This window comes from Manacus candei, unplaced genomic scaffold, assembly GCF_025592945.1.
Source record: "Manacus candei isolate 608988 ecotype Guabito, Panama unplaced genomic scaffold, ASM2559294v1 h1tg000109l, whole genome shotgun sequence".
NCBI lineage: Eukaryota > Metazoa > Chordata > Aves > Passeriformes > Pipridae > Manacus > Manacus candei.
In genome coordinates, this window is record NW_026138157.1 from 2,970,776 (window position 1) to 2,986,833 (window position 16,058).

A 16,058-nucleotide genomic window follows, 5' to 3' on the forward strand; every position below is an offset into this window, starting at 1 on the left:
CATCTGCAAATTTGCTGATGGTGGACTCAATCCCCTCATCCAGATCATATTAAACAGAACTGGGCCCAACACTGATCCCTGAGGGACACCACTAGTGACCGGATCCCAACTGGATGCAGCCCCGTTCACCACCACTCTGGGCCCGGCCCTCCAGCCAGTTCTAACCCAGCACAGAGTGCCCTTGTCCAAGCCGTGGGCTGCCAGCTTTTTCAGGAGTATGCTATGGGAGACAGTGTCAAAGGCCTTGCTGAAGTCCAGGTAGACACATCCACAGCCTTCCCCTCATCCACTAGGTGGGTCACCTGATCATAAAAGGAGATCAGGTTGGTCAGACAGGACCTGCCCTTCCTAAACACTGAGCTGGCTGGGTCTGATCCCTTGTCCATCCTGTAGGTGCTGTGTGATTGCACCTAGGATGATCTGCTCCATAACCTTGCCAGGTACTGAGGTCAGGCTGATGGGCCTGGAGTTTCCCAGGTCCTCCTTCCAGCCCTTCTTGTGGATCGGCGTGACATTTGCCAACTTCCAATCATCTGGGACCTCCCCAGCAAGCCAGGACTGTTGATAGATGATGGAGAACGGCTTGGCAAGCTCTTCTGCCAGCTCCCTCATCACTCTTGGGTGGATCCCATCTGGTCCCATAGACTTGTGAGAATCCAAGCTGCTCAGCAGGTTGCTAACTGTTTCCTCCTGGATTACAGGGAGGCTACCAGCTTTTGAAGCCAGTTGTCCTGAGCACAACCTGTCTTACAGTTGAAAACTGAGGTAAAGAAGGTGTTAAATACCTCAGCCTTTTCCTCATCTTTGATAACTATGTTCCCGCCCATGTCCAATAAAGAATGGAAGTTTTCCTTGTCCCTCCTTTTGCTATTGATGTATCTGTAGAAAGACTTTTTGTTATCTTTGACAGAAGCGGCAAGATTAAGTTCAAGTTTTGCTTTCACCTCTCTAATTTTCTTTCTACAAGACCTAATTACATTCCTAAACTCTTCCTGAGTAGCCAGCCTTCTTTTCCATAATTCCTAAATTCCTTCAAAATCTCCCCACCAGCTTGCTGGGACAGCCTGCTCCTGTGCATTTAAGACCTCCTTCTTGAAGCATGTCCATCCCTCCTGGACTCCTTTGTTTTCAAGGGTTGTTTCCCAGGGTGCACTCTGAACCAATCTTCTGAATAGGCCGAAATCTGCCCTCCAGAAGTCCAGCATAGAGGTTTTATTGATGGCCCTCCTTGCATCTCTGAGTATAAGATTTGGACTTGATGATCTTAAAGGTCTTTCCCAATGTAAATGACTCTATGACAAAACCTGGTTTAAGAAAACTTCATTGAAAAGATAACATAATAAAAGCAATAATTTTCTTAAATTTAGGTACTCAAACCAGGGTTGGATTAGACGAGCACCAGAAGATTGACACGAAAGGGTCAGAAATTTGTCACCAGGGCTGAGGGAGAGAGTAGGACCACCTCTTTGCTCAGCAGTTAACCACAAGACCATCTTCACCGCATTATGAAAGCATACACTTAGAGGTCATAGTAGAAAAGACTCTCTCTCCTGCTTACAACACATCACAACAAAAATTCACATTGCATAACCTGGTTTATTTCCTAAGCCTTTGACAGACTAACAGAAGACATCCTGAAAATTAACCCTCCTTGTTATTGCCAGATCTTGATTTCTCCAGCCCAGTCACAGGTTGCAAGGAGTGATGGCAAGACTGGGTGAAATATTGCACTCACACAAGCTTCTTTATGTGCAGACAAAGTGCGAATAATCCTAGAAGTATGATAGTTGTAGAAAAACACTTTGCCATCTGAACTTCCTGTCACCAAAAGTGTTCCATCTGGAGAAAATTCACAGCCCACTGCAAATCCTTCCACCTGTGAAAATCAATAACAGTGTAACTATTGATGCTGATTAGAAAAGTTCATTGTGGTATACTGAAAATTAATATAGTACCAAAAAAATGTATCTTTAAATAAATATACACTAAAGACTTCTCCAGGTGTTTATTAAGACACAGCTATACTACGAACTTATTTAATCAAGCTATTAAGCATTCATAAAGTCTTGTAATAACTATTTTCTTCAGAGTGCATATGATTCAAAGTACACTGGCACAGAGGAAAGTAAATGAAGCCAATTAATATCTATCACTGATTTATAATAAAACACTATTAGCAGATATATTAAGAAGTAGAGGTACTTTGCTATCTATCTTTCTTTTAAACTTGGATACTGAGTTCCTGGTGAAGAAGGATACCTTATGTCCTTCATATCTTTTCTTTTTGTTGATCCGGTATGGTCGCTGCGCAGAAAACAAAGCCATGTAGTTTCCATTTGTCTGAGCAACAAACACAGACTCTTTTGGGTGCAGAGACAGACTTGGGCAAGTGTAACGCTCCTGAAAATAATTTTAAAGAAAGTTTTGTTGTATGAAACAAAAGATTTGCTCAAATGATTCAAGTTATCTTTTGATATATTTGAGCCCATAAAAGGCAAATTATACATAAGTCCTTTCCATAGCATACATTATATAAAGTTACTTAACTCATTACAAACCACTGAAAGTCTTACATCAAGACAAATACTAAATCAAATCTCTACCTCAATTTCCTACATATTGACCAAAATCCCATATCTCTCTAAACCATAATTATACTGCAGAACAACTGAAGAAAGATAATTTCAACCAGATGGTTCTCAATCATCCTCTTCCTGCCAAGGAAAACCAAAGTTTGAACATGAAAGTGAATCCTCTTCTCCCACATCCCTTCCTCCACAGTTATACTGTGCTTTCCATGCTACTTTGTACAGTTCTCAAATCCTCCATCCTCTCAGTTCTGGCCACACTGACAGGAACAGAAACTATCTCATTGAAAGAGACACATTTCTTCACCTCACTCTTATAAAAAAAAGAATAAAAAGGATCATTATTAGCCTCCTTATGACAGTGATGTAGGCTGCTGCTGGCTGTAAATCCATAAATATCTGCAGTAATTAATTAAAACTTGGTTTTACTCTAGAGTTCCTATTTAAGACTGAATCAAGATTACTTCCAGAATTCTGCATGGGGACTCCATCAGAAATCAACTGCTCTCACAAGGCTTCCACTAGGTCCAAACCTCTTCTAGTTTTCAGCCTAACCTAAAGATACAGTGCTGAATTTTGATACCATGAATACAAATTAAGTGGGATGTATCTGCATGTGAAGAACACCAGGACACCATGGGCTATATGGTAGAGCAGGAAGAACATCAGACTGGTTTTGTAGTGTGATTTGGAAGTGAAGGACTGGGAAGGAAGTTCTGGGTACCATAAGGTATTGGGCACAATGCACTGCATGTGTTTCCAGGAAGAAGCTGGGTCTAACAGTATGGGATCAGAAAGCACAATGCAATCTGCAGGAGCACTGTGCTGTTATGCTGGGGATGCTGTAGTAATGGATTATTTTAGAGCTCTTAACTATTCATTTGTTAATGCACACAAGCAATAGATCAAGTTGGGATCTACTCTGTTTGGAGAGATGAGGGGTTTTCTCCCACCTCGAAGGTGGGAGAAGGTTTCAAAAGTAAAATTCAGAAAAGTGAAGCAGAGCGTGCAAAATCATTACAAGTTTTGTTTATTCACAGTGCAGAAAAGGGAGTGTAGGTGAGAAGTCCCTTTCAGAGACGCTGTAGTCATGAGAAGGGGCGGGGGCAGATTGTTTATTTATTTGTTGCTCCTTGATGCTGAACCTGTCTGGTCTGTAATTTATATATTCACAGTTGGATTTTTTTTCTACCGATTGTCTATTGAAGATGTTGATAGATCCAAAGACAAAGACATAACTATGGAAATTAAACATTAAACAATCCCATTAAATTATCAGCTATATGTCTTTCTCAGCAGAGAACTGTTCATTTTAGCCAAAAAGCATCTATATACAATCCAATCATATTATATTACATAGCATATTAGACCTGGGTTTTCAAAAAAGACCCAGGGAGTTGAAATTATCTATTAACTTCCTTGGTAATCTCCTTTGAAGCCGTTAGTCTTTCTAGACAATTTAGTCCATTAAATGTCTTGCTTGGATAGATGACTGAGAGAAACACTGCACCTGCACTGATAAACGCAAATTTTGCCCCTGTGATTATGCTGTACTAGGTATCTGTATGCAGGTATCAGGTTGCTATTACTATGTGAATATTAAACTCAACTTCTCAATAGCCCTCAGTGCAGCTGATGAAAAATGTATGAAAAAGTGTGGGAAAAGAAATGTGGCACTATAGCAACTCCTGCCATGCACCGCTGGCAAACTAGAATGACACTGCAGAGTCCTTGCCTAAATATAGCTCGGATGTCAGTGAATTAACATTGAAATGCAAATATTTTAAACACGAGGAGATCTCTCAGTCTTCAAGGTCATTTTTTAAGAACAATTAAGTGCTACATGTGAAAATAAAGCAAGTCATCAACTTACACGAAGAGCATCTTATACATCATATGATGATCTTATTGAAAATCAAAAGGTTTTTTTTACTACACTGACAAGCATGAAATACTAAAACATGACCTTAACAATACTAGTTGTTAATCTTACATGAAAAATCTGGTTGGAGATTTTTGCAGCACTTTGGAAATCCCATGCAATGATGGTACGATCAGCTGAGTCTCGGCTTACTGCATCTGTGCTTGTAAGAAACTCTCTTCCTTCAGGGAGAAAGAGTATATCCAAAGTCTGTTGTACTGCAGCTTTGTACACTCTTAACACCTAGTGGATAAAAGGCTTTGTTATTTTTTGACAGATTAGAACATTATAACCTATGTTTTCCGTCTTTGTATTAATAACTATCTCCATTAAATTATATATTATTTTTAAATATTAAAAAGTAACGCAATTTAAAATGTTGAAGTACTAGTGTATTAAATAGCTCGGTCAATGTATATAAAGAGTCAACATACAGGAAAATAAAATGAGATTTTTAAAAAGCATCAGTTTGTACAATTTATATATTATATTTATATATACATAAGGTTCTGTTGTAAATTACCAAGGAATAACAGTTAGATCCAGAAAGAGCTCTAGACAACACAAAGTTCTGGAGCTGGGTCTACACAAGGTCCCTTTTATATTATGAATTCTTCTTGATTCCCTAGAAGAGGAAAAAGAATCTTTGGCAGCAAACTGGCCAACTTGGTGAGCTGGGCTTTAAACTGAAGAACTCAGGGCAATCGGGGAGTCCAAAGTGGTAATGCTACACACACCATTGCAATCAGCTGGGGAATAAGCCAGGCCAACCAGAGCAGCAACAAATGTCCCTTAGCTGCCTCCCAAGATGAGAACCAGAACACCAGCCACCTCAAGTGTATGTTTAGCAACGCACACAGCCTGGGAACAACCAGGAGGAACTGGAGCTCTGTGCACAGACAGAAAGTTATGATATAATGGGAATAACTGAAACATGGTGAGACAAATCACACAACTGAAGGATCACAATGGGTGGCTATAGGCTGTTTGATAAAGAGAGGTGGGGAAGAAGAGAAGGAGGAGTCATGCTCCATGTTTGTGGGAGCCCTATCGAATTCCTCTGCATCAATATAGGAAGTGGCATCTCCAAGGTGGTGTGAAGTCAAAATGAAAAACATGACTGGAAAAGCCAGCAAGAATTCACCGAAGGCAAATCCTGCTCGACAACAAAGTAACCTGCTCAGCTGATGTGGAGTGAGCAGTGGACATTGACTACCTGCATTTCTCCAAGGATTTCGATACAGTTTCCCACTGTCTCCTCCTAGAGAAATTTATGTTTTTGTGGTCTAGGCCAATGTGGGCGAGGCCCTGGCTGGCAGGTAGCACCTAGAGAATGGTGCTAAATTGGTCCTTTCAAACTCATAACCTGCCACAAGTAAGGTCCCTCAGGGATTGATATTGGGCTCAGTGCTGTTTATTATCTTCGGAAGTGATCTGGAAGATGGGATCAAGTGTACCCTGACATAGTTTGCCAACGATACCAAACTGAGTGGGGAAGTGGACACTTCAGAAGGGAGAGCCACCCTGCAGGAAGACCTGGATAGGCTGGAAGAGTGGGCTAACAAGAGCCTTATGAAGTGCAACAAGGACAAATGTAAGGTCTTGCACATGGGAAAATATAATCCAGGAGTGCAGCACATACTGTGATCTACCTGGCTGGGCAGCAGCTCTGTGGAAAGGGATCTGGGGGTCCTCATGGACAACAAGCTCAACATGAGTGAACAGTATGGAGCTGCAGCAAAGAAAGCCAACTGGATGCTGGTTGAACCAGGCTTGTTCAGCCTTGAGAGAAGAAGGCTTAAAAGAGACCCTATAACCATGTTCCAGTATTTAAAGAGTGGCTACATAGATGATGGAGACCCCCTTTTTACAAAGAGTTACATGGAAAAGAGGAAGGGTAATGGGTACAAGCTACTCCTGGAGAGATTCTGACTGTACACAAAAAGTGGGTTAGATCCATGCAGAAATGGCTTCTCAGCCACAGGATTCTGAATATTTTAACAGCCTGTAAGATGGATCTTAAAATTAAGACATATTTTGAACTATTCTAAGGAATACATGAACAATTTGAATTTCCTTTCTTTCCATCTTCCTTCATGAAATTTTGTATCTATGTTGTCTAATTAGAATTTTGCAAATCAATACTTTTGCTTTCTTTTTTTTCTCATTTGCCTCTAGTGAAGAAAAACTTCAAGGCAAGTGGCCAGATCAAAGCACACCATCTCTCTGAATATGGTGATCCTTGAAACTAGGACACTGGAAGACTCCTAGTTATTAATATCTAAATCTCTCTCTCTCTCAAAGATAGCTAAAACATAGCAGCCTGCACTTCTGACGGGGTGTTCAGGGGTTAGTCCTTCTTCTAATGTCACTAGAAAAACCAACAGAGCAGAGAAAGTATGCACTTGAAGCATTATACTGACTCCTAACTTTGTGAGGCATTTCAGTTTGCCTACCTTACACCCCTAATATTGCCAGGAACTACTGACTTCAGGGCCCAGACCTTTTGCAGACACCATAAGCACATACATTTAAAAAAAAAAAAAAAAACAACAACCAACCAAACAATTTTCAGGCATCACAGTAAAATATCATGGATTACACCTCCGTTTTATACTTTCACCAATAAAAGAAAAATCATTTAAAGTATCAAACACAGCATGAGAACTTCTTGATTTATTGCCTCAAGCTAAAAATCCTGTGACTGTTGGGAAATGTTCAGAACTAGCTGATCCTGCTTTAGGGTAGCGATTTACTGGTTCATCTCCTGAGGTCCCTTCCAGCTCTCATTCCTGTGATCTCAGCATGTACAAGGGTGGCACCAGCACCTGCTCCAACTGCTTTTCACAGGCTTTGAGAAATGCACAGTTTAAAAACATGATGTTTGCATTTGGTGACGAACCTCAGCCATGCAAGCACCCTACACAGCCTGTAATAACAGCAACAAGACGTAAACCTGCAAACTCAAAAAACTGGCATACTTCTCAGCAATCTGCCTGCATTTTTAAGATAGTGAATAGACAAATGTGTTACTTCCTCTCATCAGATTTTTCAGCCTCAGAATCCGCATAATATACAAAGCAATTAAACTTTGTAAAGCCAAAAGGGATATTTCCATATTTATAGCCTCCACTTTCTCTATGGAGAAATCACCATGCATAGATATTTCTTCACAGAGTTATAAAAGGAAGTCCATAGTTCATTAGTAAAGTAGAAAATTAAGCTATTTTGCAGGAGCAAAAATGAAAAAAAAATAGCTGTCTGGAACGAGAAATGGAAAACCATACAGAAACCTGAGAGCTGTAGGGACTGCAGGAGAAGAATAAAGTTAAATTGAGAGGAGTGGACACAGTCCTGACAGACTGAGGAGGCAACTACTGAGCAGCAGAGACCTTCAGAGAAGCAACAAGTCCCAATCAGAGAGTCGGAAAACCAGAGTGCAGAGCAGCACAAGTGTGCAGAAACAGACACAGAGACAGAAGCAAAGGCCAATTAGTGCTGGGAAATGAAGAACGACAATACAGAGCAATAAATGACAACAAAGTTCCAAACGGTGATTCATGGCAGTGATTCTTTAATATCTTCCTATTTTAAAGAAGAAAATCACAGACTTACTGTTTGGTCTTTATCACCTAAAAAAACCCCCAAACTTGTGAAATGTGGGTACATATGCATATCCACGGTGGTACACATGTGGGTACACATGCACTGTGTCCAGTATTGTTAAAGGTTTAGGTTTTAGACTTATTTTTAAGTCTTTGGAGCAACAGACATCTTTCAGTAAGGAACAAGAAGATACTGTGAGGTTGTGCACCTATTTTTAATTTTTGCTGAAAACCTGTTGGGCTCTTACAGAAACTGCCACTATCAATTTCAACATTTTCACTAGAAATCATTAAATAATATTTTCTTGTCTGTTATTTGTTAGATATAACAAAATTACCTGTGTATCTTAGCTTTGCAACAGGAAACTGCCTTTATAAAAATTACTACAAAAGACCTTTTTTTTCTATATGTTTGATACATACCTGAGAAAAACCACGCTGTTCACTCTTCAAACCACACAGTAAGAACTGACTTGGAGAACAGCAAACTAACACTTTGAATAGCAGTCGGGAATAAGATATACATAGTATTTAAATTGCCCCATAAAGACATCTTTCAAAAATAACTAATTGCAACATCCCTACTCAGAAAAGTATTCATAATTAAACCTGCTTTATTCTACCTTAGACAATTAATTCATGACATGCCTGAGGAACTTATTTGGGGAAAGCATCAGTTGGCCTACCCTGCTGGGTTAAGTTTGTTAATAACACCTTCTCCTATTTTTCTATTTGCAGATTTATCACCCATAAGCACTGGAAAACCACAGTCCACTTCTTCAATCTAAGCATTTTCTGGACATAAAAGAATTCATTTCAAAGGAAGGACTAATAGTTTCTGGTGTCAACACGATCCAACGTAATAACAAAGCTTCTTCACTAAGGCAAGAGTTCATGGCTGCAGGCATTCGACAAGAGAGGTAATTTAAGCAAATTAAATCAGCTTCAAACAGATTCTTATGGTCCTGGTGATTTGGAAAGCATGCTGTGATGCTGAATTCAAGGTATATATTTCAGAGGAGTGTTCTATAATACTTCTCTGCAATAAAGCACATGCAATGCCTAGTATTTGGTTTGTCAAGAAATCTCAAAGCCTCCACACAAGCAATTCAGAAGCTGTTCTTTGTCCCAGCTCTGTGCTGGTCACCTGTAATCTATGTGCACTGCACTTTTCAAAAAGCCACTCAAGTTTTATGCCAGTGATGAGAAAGAAATGTGGGGTTTTTTATAGTCCTTGTCCTGGGCAACAGTAGATGAGGTCTCAAAACAAATCTAGCAGGACTACAGGCAATCTGGCTGGTCATTAAAAAAATCCTTAATCAGTCAGTGTCATGGCTTCCAATCTGTAAAACTGGGCATATCTTTTCTTCCACTTCTCATCCTATCTTTTTAGATCACATATTTTGGCTTGGAACTGCCTTTTCCCACTGGAATGTTGAGTAATTAATGCAGTGTGGGACTCATTTAAGTTTCTTCTGTGAAACAGTACTACACCACTACCAGTAATGAAAAGTACATTTTAACTTAAAAGAAAGGTTATTTTTGCACAAGATAGAAGCTTTTTTAACTATTGCAGTGCAAGTCATTTACATCAATCTATCTAGAGAGTAAAGTCTGAGGTAGAGGGCTATTTGCATTTTAGGTATGTGTTCACAACAAAACCATAACCACATGACAAATCTAATTTATGCCTCTGACCCCCATCTGAAAACGATAATGACAATTTTAAACAAAACATATGATAATATCATAGGCAAGAAGATCAAGCATACTACAGTCTTATGCCCTCTTGAAGTGTTTTAGTAGAAGACTGCTGTATTTGTCTTTATCCAGTTGAAAAAAAATACTTTTTTTCTCTTTGTAACTGCTCTGTTTTCAGGGACACAGTTCAAGATTATCAAGGGGTCTTGAGAATCATTAAAAGGAAAGAGAGTCTGATTAAGATGAAGTGTTTGACCTTACTCTGGTATTGATCTCTAAGACTTTAGATATGAACAATGTACACTTTTGGTTTTTTAAAGTCAATTTCAGATTGCTTGAGAAGGCACAAGAATCTTGTGATAGAAGGCGTCAACTGTTTATTAGGGGGAAAAAATTAATTTTCCATCAGATTTTTTTATTTAAAATTATTTTCCCATCTCAAATAGGACAAGAAGTGAAATCCACATATAAGAAAGACACAGGAAGATACAGAATGGCTTTTCTGTGAGGAACTCACAGACCCTTTAGGGCAAAATCAAGGAATTTTTAGTACAGAAATGAGATGATTGAGGGGGATTTGAAAGAATCAGAAACTAATTCTGAGCAGTATGGAGCAGGTGAGTGGTTTCTTCCATTGTAAGACTCTGGACTGCAAACAAGCAGAAGGCAGCTTCAAAACACACAGAATGAGATGCTTCTTCAAACGCTACATATTTAAGCTGAATTCCTTGCTACAGGAAGTTGAAGATGTAAAAAGATCAAGAACAACCCATTCCACAGCATGAAAACTCAAAGGGATCCATGAAAGACAAAGAGGCAGGAGGCCCTCGAAATGTAAGTTAGAAACGCCTGGATAACCATTGCTGGGAATTGCGATAAATAAGTTTCTTGTTTTTCAAAAGCATATTGGTCACTGCTGGGGGTGTAAAATGTGTCCAGAAACGGGCTGAAACCAGAACAGCTCTTCCCTGACAGCTTCTCACTTGAATACTCCCACCCCAAAAGGGGGCATGTTTCGTTCTGGCTCATTTCAGTCTCTCCAGGAGTGATGGTACGCACAGGCAGGTCTACGATTCTGATCTGCAATACCACCACAAAAAGCTTCCAAATAAACACAGCAGGACTGCTCACCTACCTGCTACAGACACAGAAAATGTGCCTTCATGTTCAGAAAGGACCCCTGAATGTTAAAAATCTAAAAAAAAATGCTATTACGCAAGTAAAAATATACCCCCACCATACTTCTTTGAACTTTTTGCTCATGGATTCAGAAAGGATTTCTCTGAGAAGAATAACTTTAGTTTTCTAAAGCACTGCATAAATCATCTTATTTTAATTACCTTGTTCTTCCTAATACCACCAGTACATGACAATGTATTGGCTGTTTCTATAGAAACCAGAAGTGCAAGTAGCTCCACCAATTGCTACAGCCTTTTTTCATATTTATATGCTATCCAGAGACAAATTCATTAGGGTCTCCTAAATACAACATAAAATAACTGCATCTCATCTGAAAGAAATTGCAATAGAATGTTTCCAAGGAAACAAATGCAGTACACTTGTACTCTATTAATTTTTTTAACTGTGCTTTAATGGCTTAGGCTTATTTCTTTATAAACTCAAGTGTGGAGAAACAGCTCAACAACACAAAAAGCATCTCTTTAATATTTTTCTTTTTAAGCATAAAGCTGTAGATGGTAGCTACAATTTTATAGCTAAACAATGTTCAGAGTAATAAACCAAGATGGGGGGTAGTGAGAGGGAAACTGTTGTTACTCTGCCTTGACCTCTCTTAATAATAAAACTTTGCAGTTCATTTCAAGAGTAATTTTAAAAGCTTGAAAGAACAGCTTCCATTATTTTTTCTAGTTAATTTGTTCTATATCTTATAAGACCTCAATTTCAAAAATGGAAAATTCTGTGTAAATCTTCAAATTTACCTTTTCCTTAAATTTGCCTTAGCTTTATATGCATCTTTTTTCAAACTTTCCTTATGTCCTGACAAAATTTTGTTATTAATCCCAAAAGGTTGAACCTTTCTATTCCTTTGTACTCTTTCCATTTTTAATAAGTCATAATGCTCTATTTTTGTTTATACTGATTTTGCTAACACAACACTTTCTGTAACAAACATTTTCCAAAAATAAAATAATAAACATTGTCTCCATTTAGAGCCATGCCTGAAGCACTTCATTAACTTCCTCCCAGACAATTTCTTTTCTTGAGATCTCCTCTTTAGCCAGTTTTCTCCTTACACAGTTCCCAGGTTAGTCCCTGCCTTCTCCAGCTTCTCTAGTTTTTCTATCAAAGTCCAACATCATAATGTGACATCAAGTAAGCTTCACACAGTCAACCTTAACTCCTATAATTTTTTTAAATGTCATTTATTCTTATATTTGTAAATAATCTTTCCTTCGAAGCCTTTTCCTTCTATGGCTGTCAGGTCATATTACTGGGTCTCCACTACCTGATGCCCTTGCTCTCTTTTCCTCCTTGTTTAACATAAGTGGTGGATTTGCATTTATGGATGTCTAAGAGCTTCAAATATTGCTTAAGGATCAGAGCCACAGCCCTGCCACCTTCCACTTATTCCCTCTCTAGAGTACTACATGGTGCTTCATCAGCACTTGCTGTTCTGACAGTAATAGCAGAAAAACTCTTGCCAAAGCTCCAAGAGACCTCATTGGTTTGTGACACAGAACACATGAACATCAACAGATGAGGTCAGAAACAAAGTATATCCATCAGTTGAGTAAATTATTCCCCTGTTTTTAATAGAATCCAGAAACATTTCTGTATGCACATGATAAAGAACCAGTTCTTGAATGCTTAAAAAATGTTAAGAGTTTTATCAAAGCAAAATGTAAATAAAAGGTAAAATATGCAAAACTCAAAAAATAATTATATGGATACATTTAGAAAATTTAAATGAGAACATTCAGATGTGAGCCTTGAGTGCTGTATGTCCTTTCAGCAGAGCTAACAGCATCCTTGCTCTACACTATACAAGCCTTGCTGACACATGTAAATAAATTGTTTCAATTCAGTTTGACTATTCACTCATGATATAAGGAACTTTATCTCCTTTAGAAGTATTATCAGTATAAGACAGCCACCGTTGTAGTCTTGCTCTGATAGTACATCTGTGTAAGCTTAGAAACCTAAATTAAAAAGCAAAAAAAATTATCTGTAGTCATATTTCCTTTAGTGAACACAATAAGGTCCTTATTGCTGAGCTAAAGGACACAAATCTCAACCCTTTGTTCTCTTCGGTATCTCAAGGCATATTAAAATTTCAGGTAGAATAAGTGGTTGGAATATATATTGTATGCTGTCTGAAAAACTAATGTAGATCAGCCAAAATGAAGGGTTACTGTGCTGGCTTGTGCTAAACATCTTAAGAAATTCTTCCACAGCTCAGAGAAAGGAAATACTTCTAAAATACATACCTACTTTAAGGTCTCAGGGTTATTGCACCTTTCTTTTTACAGGGCATTTTACAAGGTTCATCTAGGTTCAGCTCCAAGGTCCAAAGATCCCATGGGGGCTGTTTAATATGATGCTCTCTCCTTGGTTTACACTGCAGATTCTTTTTTTTTTTAAACATAGCAGCTCACTTCCAAGTTTTCTGGTCTTTTCATAAAGTCTCTATAAACATTCTCCAAATGTTTCAGAAATTCAATCAATCTGTTATACAGCAATATAAGATCTCCAGAATAATCTCTTCACCAGAGAGACAAAACTGGGTTTAACACAAACAAAAATACCACTATAATAAATCTCTACAGGCTATTCATCTGCCTCTTTTATTCTTCTTTTTTTCAGGCTTTGACTACTTGTCCCTGTAATTGTGAGATGCCTGTATACTTTACATTTCACTAAGCAGTTAACAAGCTGTTCCATCCATTCATTTCTCTGAAGTATATTGCTTAGCTTTATCTTAAAGATTTAAACTCCCTTATTGTTCTTTCATTCTTTGTCTTGCTTAATACCCAATGCTACATTTGAAACCACTTTGCCTATTTGCTCAACAGAACAAGGATAGCAATAAGTATCTTTCAATATTCCTCCTTTTTCTTTTATATCTGCCTCTCTGATTAATAGCCTAACGTGCATTTCTGTGGTGGTTTAAACCCAGCCAGCAACTAAGTACCATGCAGCCACTCGCTCACTCCCCTTGTATCAGGAGTGAGCTGTCAAACTGAATTGAAAAGATTAATTTACACAAGTCACCAAGGTTTGCATTGTGTAAAGCAGGGATGCTATTAGCTGTCCTAAAATTTCTCAACATTTTAGTAGCTGAAAGGCTGCCTCGAACCTACCTTGATAAATTTTCTCTGGGACTTGGAAATCCAATTTTTGTACCACATTCAAGTGATTAACAAATATCAGTAATTTATGCTCATAAATTTATGGCCCTGGTCAGAAGTACTAATTTTAAAAAATATCACTATCAGCTATTCTATGTCATTTTCCATAAGACGAAAGCACCAGCGTGGCACACTAGCGTAAAGAAGCCCATTTAAACTACTGCATGTATGTATAATTGGATAACATTTTTACTATTTCTCATTCTACATCTGTGATGCTTAATGTTCTGCTCTGAATTTCTACGAAAAATCCACTTATTTCCTGATATACAATTATCATTTTGCCTCAGAGTTAATTTTAAGACATGCTAAAACACAGGAGTAAAACCTAAAGAATGACCCCTGAAATTGAATTATCAGCCAATACTGAAATTGAGTTTTCAATGTGCAATGAGTAACAAGATTCAGATTCCTGATTTAGGGCACTCACTCTATTGATAAAAGATGCTGCAAAGCCTGAAAAGGCTATCAAGAGTATGATGATGGGAACAAAAAGAATCATTAGTTCACCCACACATCATTCCAAGCTGAATGACAGGTTAACACACTTGAAAGAACAGGCAAAACAGGAAAATCTTGTTATGAATTAGGATGAAAGCACTTGAAAGATATAAAGGTTGTTTGCATCAAAACTGAAACAAAGTGGTAAGAAGCTTCAGACATCTATTTCAGTTAAGAGCAAATTGTACTTGTTGGGACAGGATAAATTTCAAAATATTGGCCAGGACACTATCTTGTCTTAACTATGGCTATAACAGTGTAAGATAGAAAAGATATGTGAATAAAGATAACAATACAAGCTGAAAGCAGGAACACCTGAAAAACTCATTGAAGTCCCCACACTAGGGAGAAGCAGATGGGACATACTGATGATGCTGATAATTCATGTCTAACCAACGTAGGGTTCTATGGCTGAGAGTTTGAAATGTAACTACATTATTTTGCAGCAATGATGTATAGGTGATACTCACCACTCTGCAACAAGCAGCCATAAAAAATCAGATAGGAGTTTGATATTTTACCCCTTTTCTCCACTCATCTATGACCTTCCACATCCACTCAGTACACACACAGAGTTCTTCAAATTTTAAAACCAATACAAGTCTAGGTGACTAACAGTCTATCACTGAGCTACAGCTACCTTAGATGGAGGGATAAAAAGTAATAAAAGGATAATAGAAGCTCTCTCCCCCTTTTAGAAATGTTTCAGAGTAAGAGAGTGAACCACACTGCTGCTTTAGACAATCACAGTACATAAAAATTTATGGTTTTTAAATGAGCAAACATATAAAACATCTAAAAAAAGGATCAATATCTGTTACCAAGTCTTCCAGTTTCTAAGGTGATTAGACACTGCTGGTTGTTAAAATTAATATTCCTCATGCACTACTTAATTGGCTAGTTTTCCAAGTGGTGAAGTTCTAAAAAAATATAATTGTTTCCTAATGAACAAAGTAGGTTATAATTTCTAAAACTTCCAGAGAGAGCCCAGTACAGGACCTAGACAAAAGAAACAGGCTGGCATTTTTGTTTTACCCGGTCTAAAACTTTTCCTATTTTACTGGTCAGAATACATATTCATTCACTTCTTTACTCTCTCAAAAAGTAAATTATTTGGTAGTAATAACATTGGGATGTTTCCCTTGTCTCTTCATTAGCATCAGCTCACAGAAATACAGTTACAGTTACACATAATATTTCTAAGCGTTGGAGTGTCCTGCAGGTACAAACACTGTGCAATTCCCAGGGATCAACAGCTCTTCAAGGAGACCTGGATCTTCAGCATTGCAAAGATGGGCATATGGTCAGTCATAAAGACACAAACACATTATTCTGCTAGTCTCCTTTTTGCTGTATATACCATCCTGGGCAT

The 16,058-nt window shown here is 38.2% G+C and overlaps 1 protein-coding gene across 6 annotated transcripts in view; it reads right to left on the bottom strand.

The window, feature by feature from the left end:
- The window catches only part of WDR25 (WD repeat domain 25), a 104,676-nt gene that overhangs the window by 39,947 nt on the left and 48,671 nt on the right, over positions 1-16,058 (bottom strand). For 3 of the 6 annotated variants that reach the window (XM_051769578.1, XM_051769581.1, XM_051769580.1), the window contains exons 5-7: positions 4,582-4,752; positions 2,260-2,400; positions 1,577-1,876 (exon numbers count right to left, since the gene is read on the bottom strand). The exons of 2 other annotated variants lie outside the window; for them this stretch is intronic. In XM_051769578.1, the coding sequence (XP_051625538.1) occupies positions 1,655-1,876; positions 2,260-2,400; positions 4,582-4,752 (534 nt within the window). In that variant the 3' untranslated portion in view covers positions 1,577-1,654. Of the gene's footprint in view, positions 1-1,576; positions 1,877-2,259; positions 2,401-4,581; positions 4,753-16,058 lie in introns of those variants that run through there. One more of the 6 variants, XM_051769579.1, reaches the window with a different exon arrangement.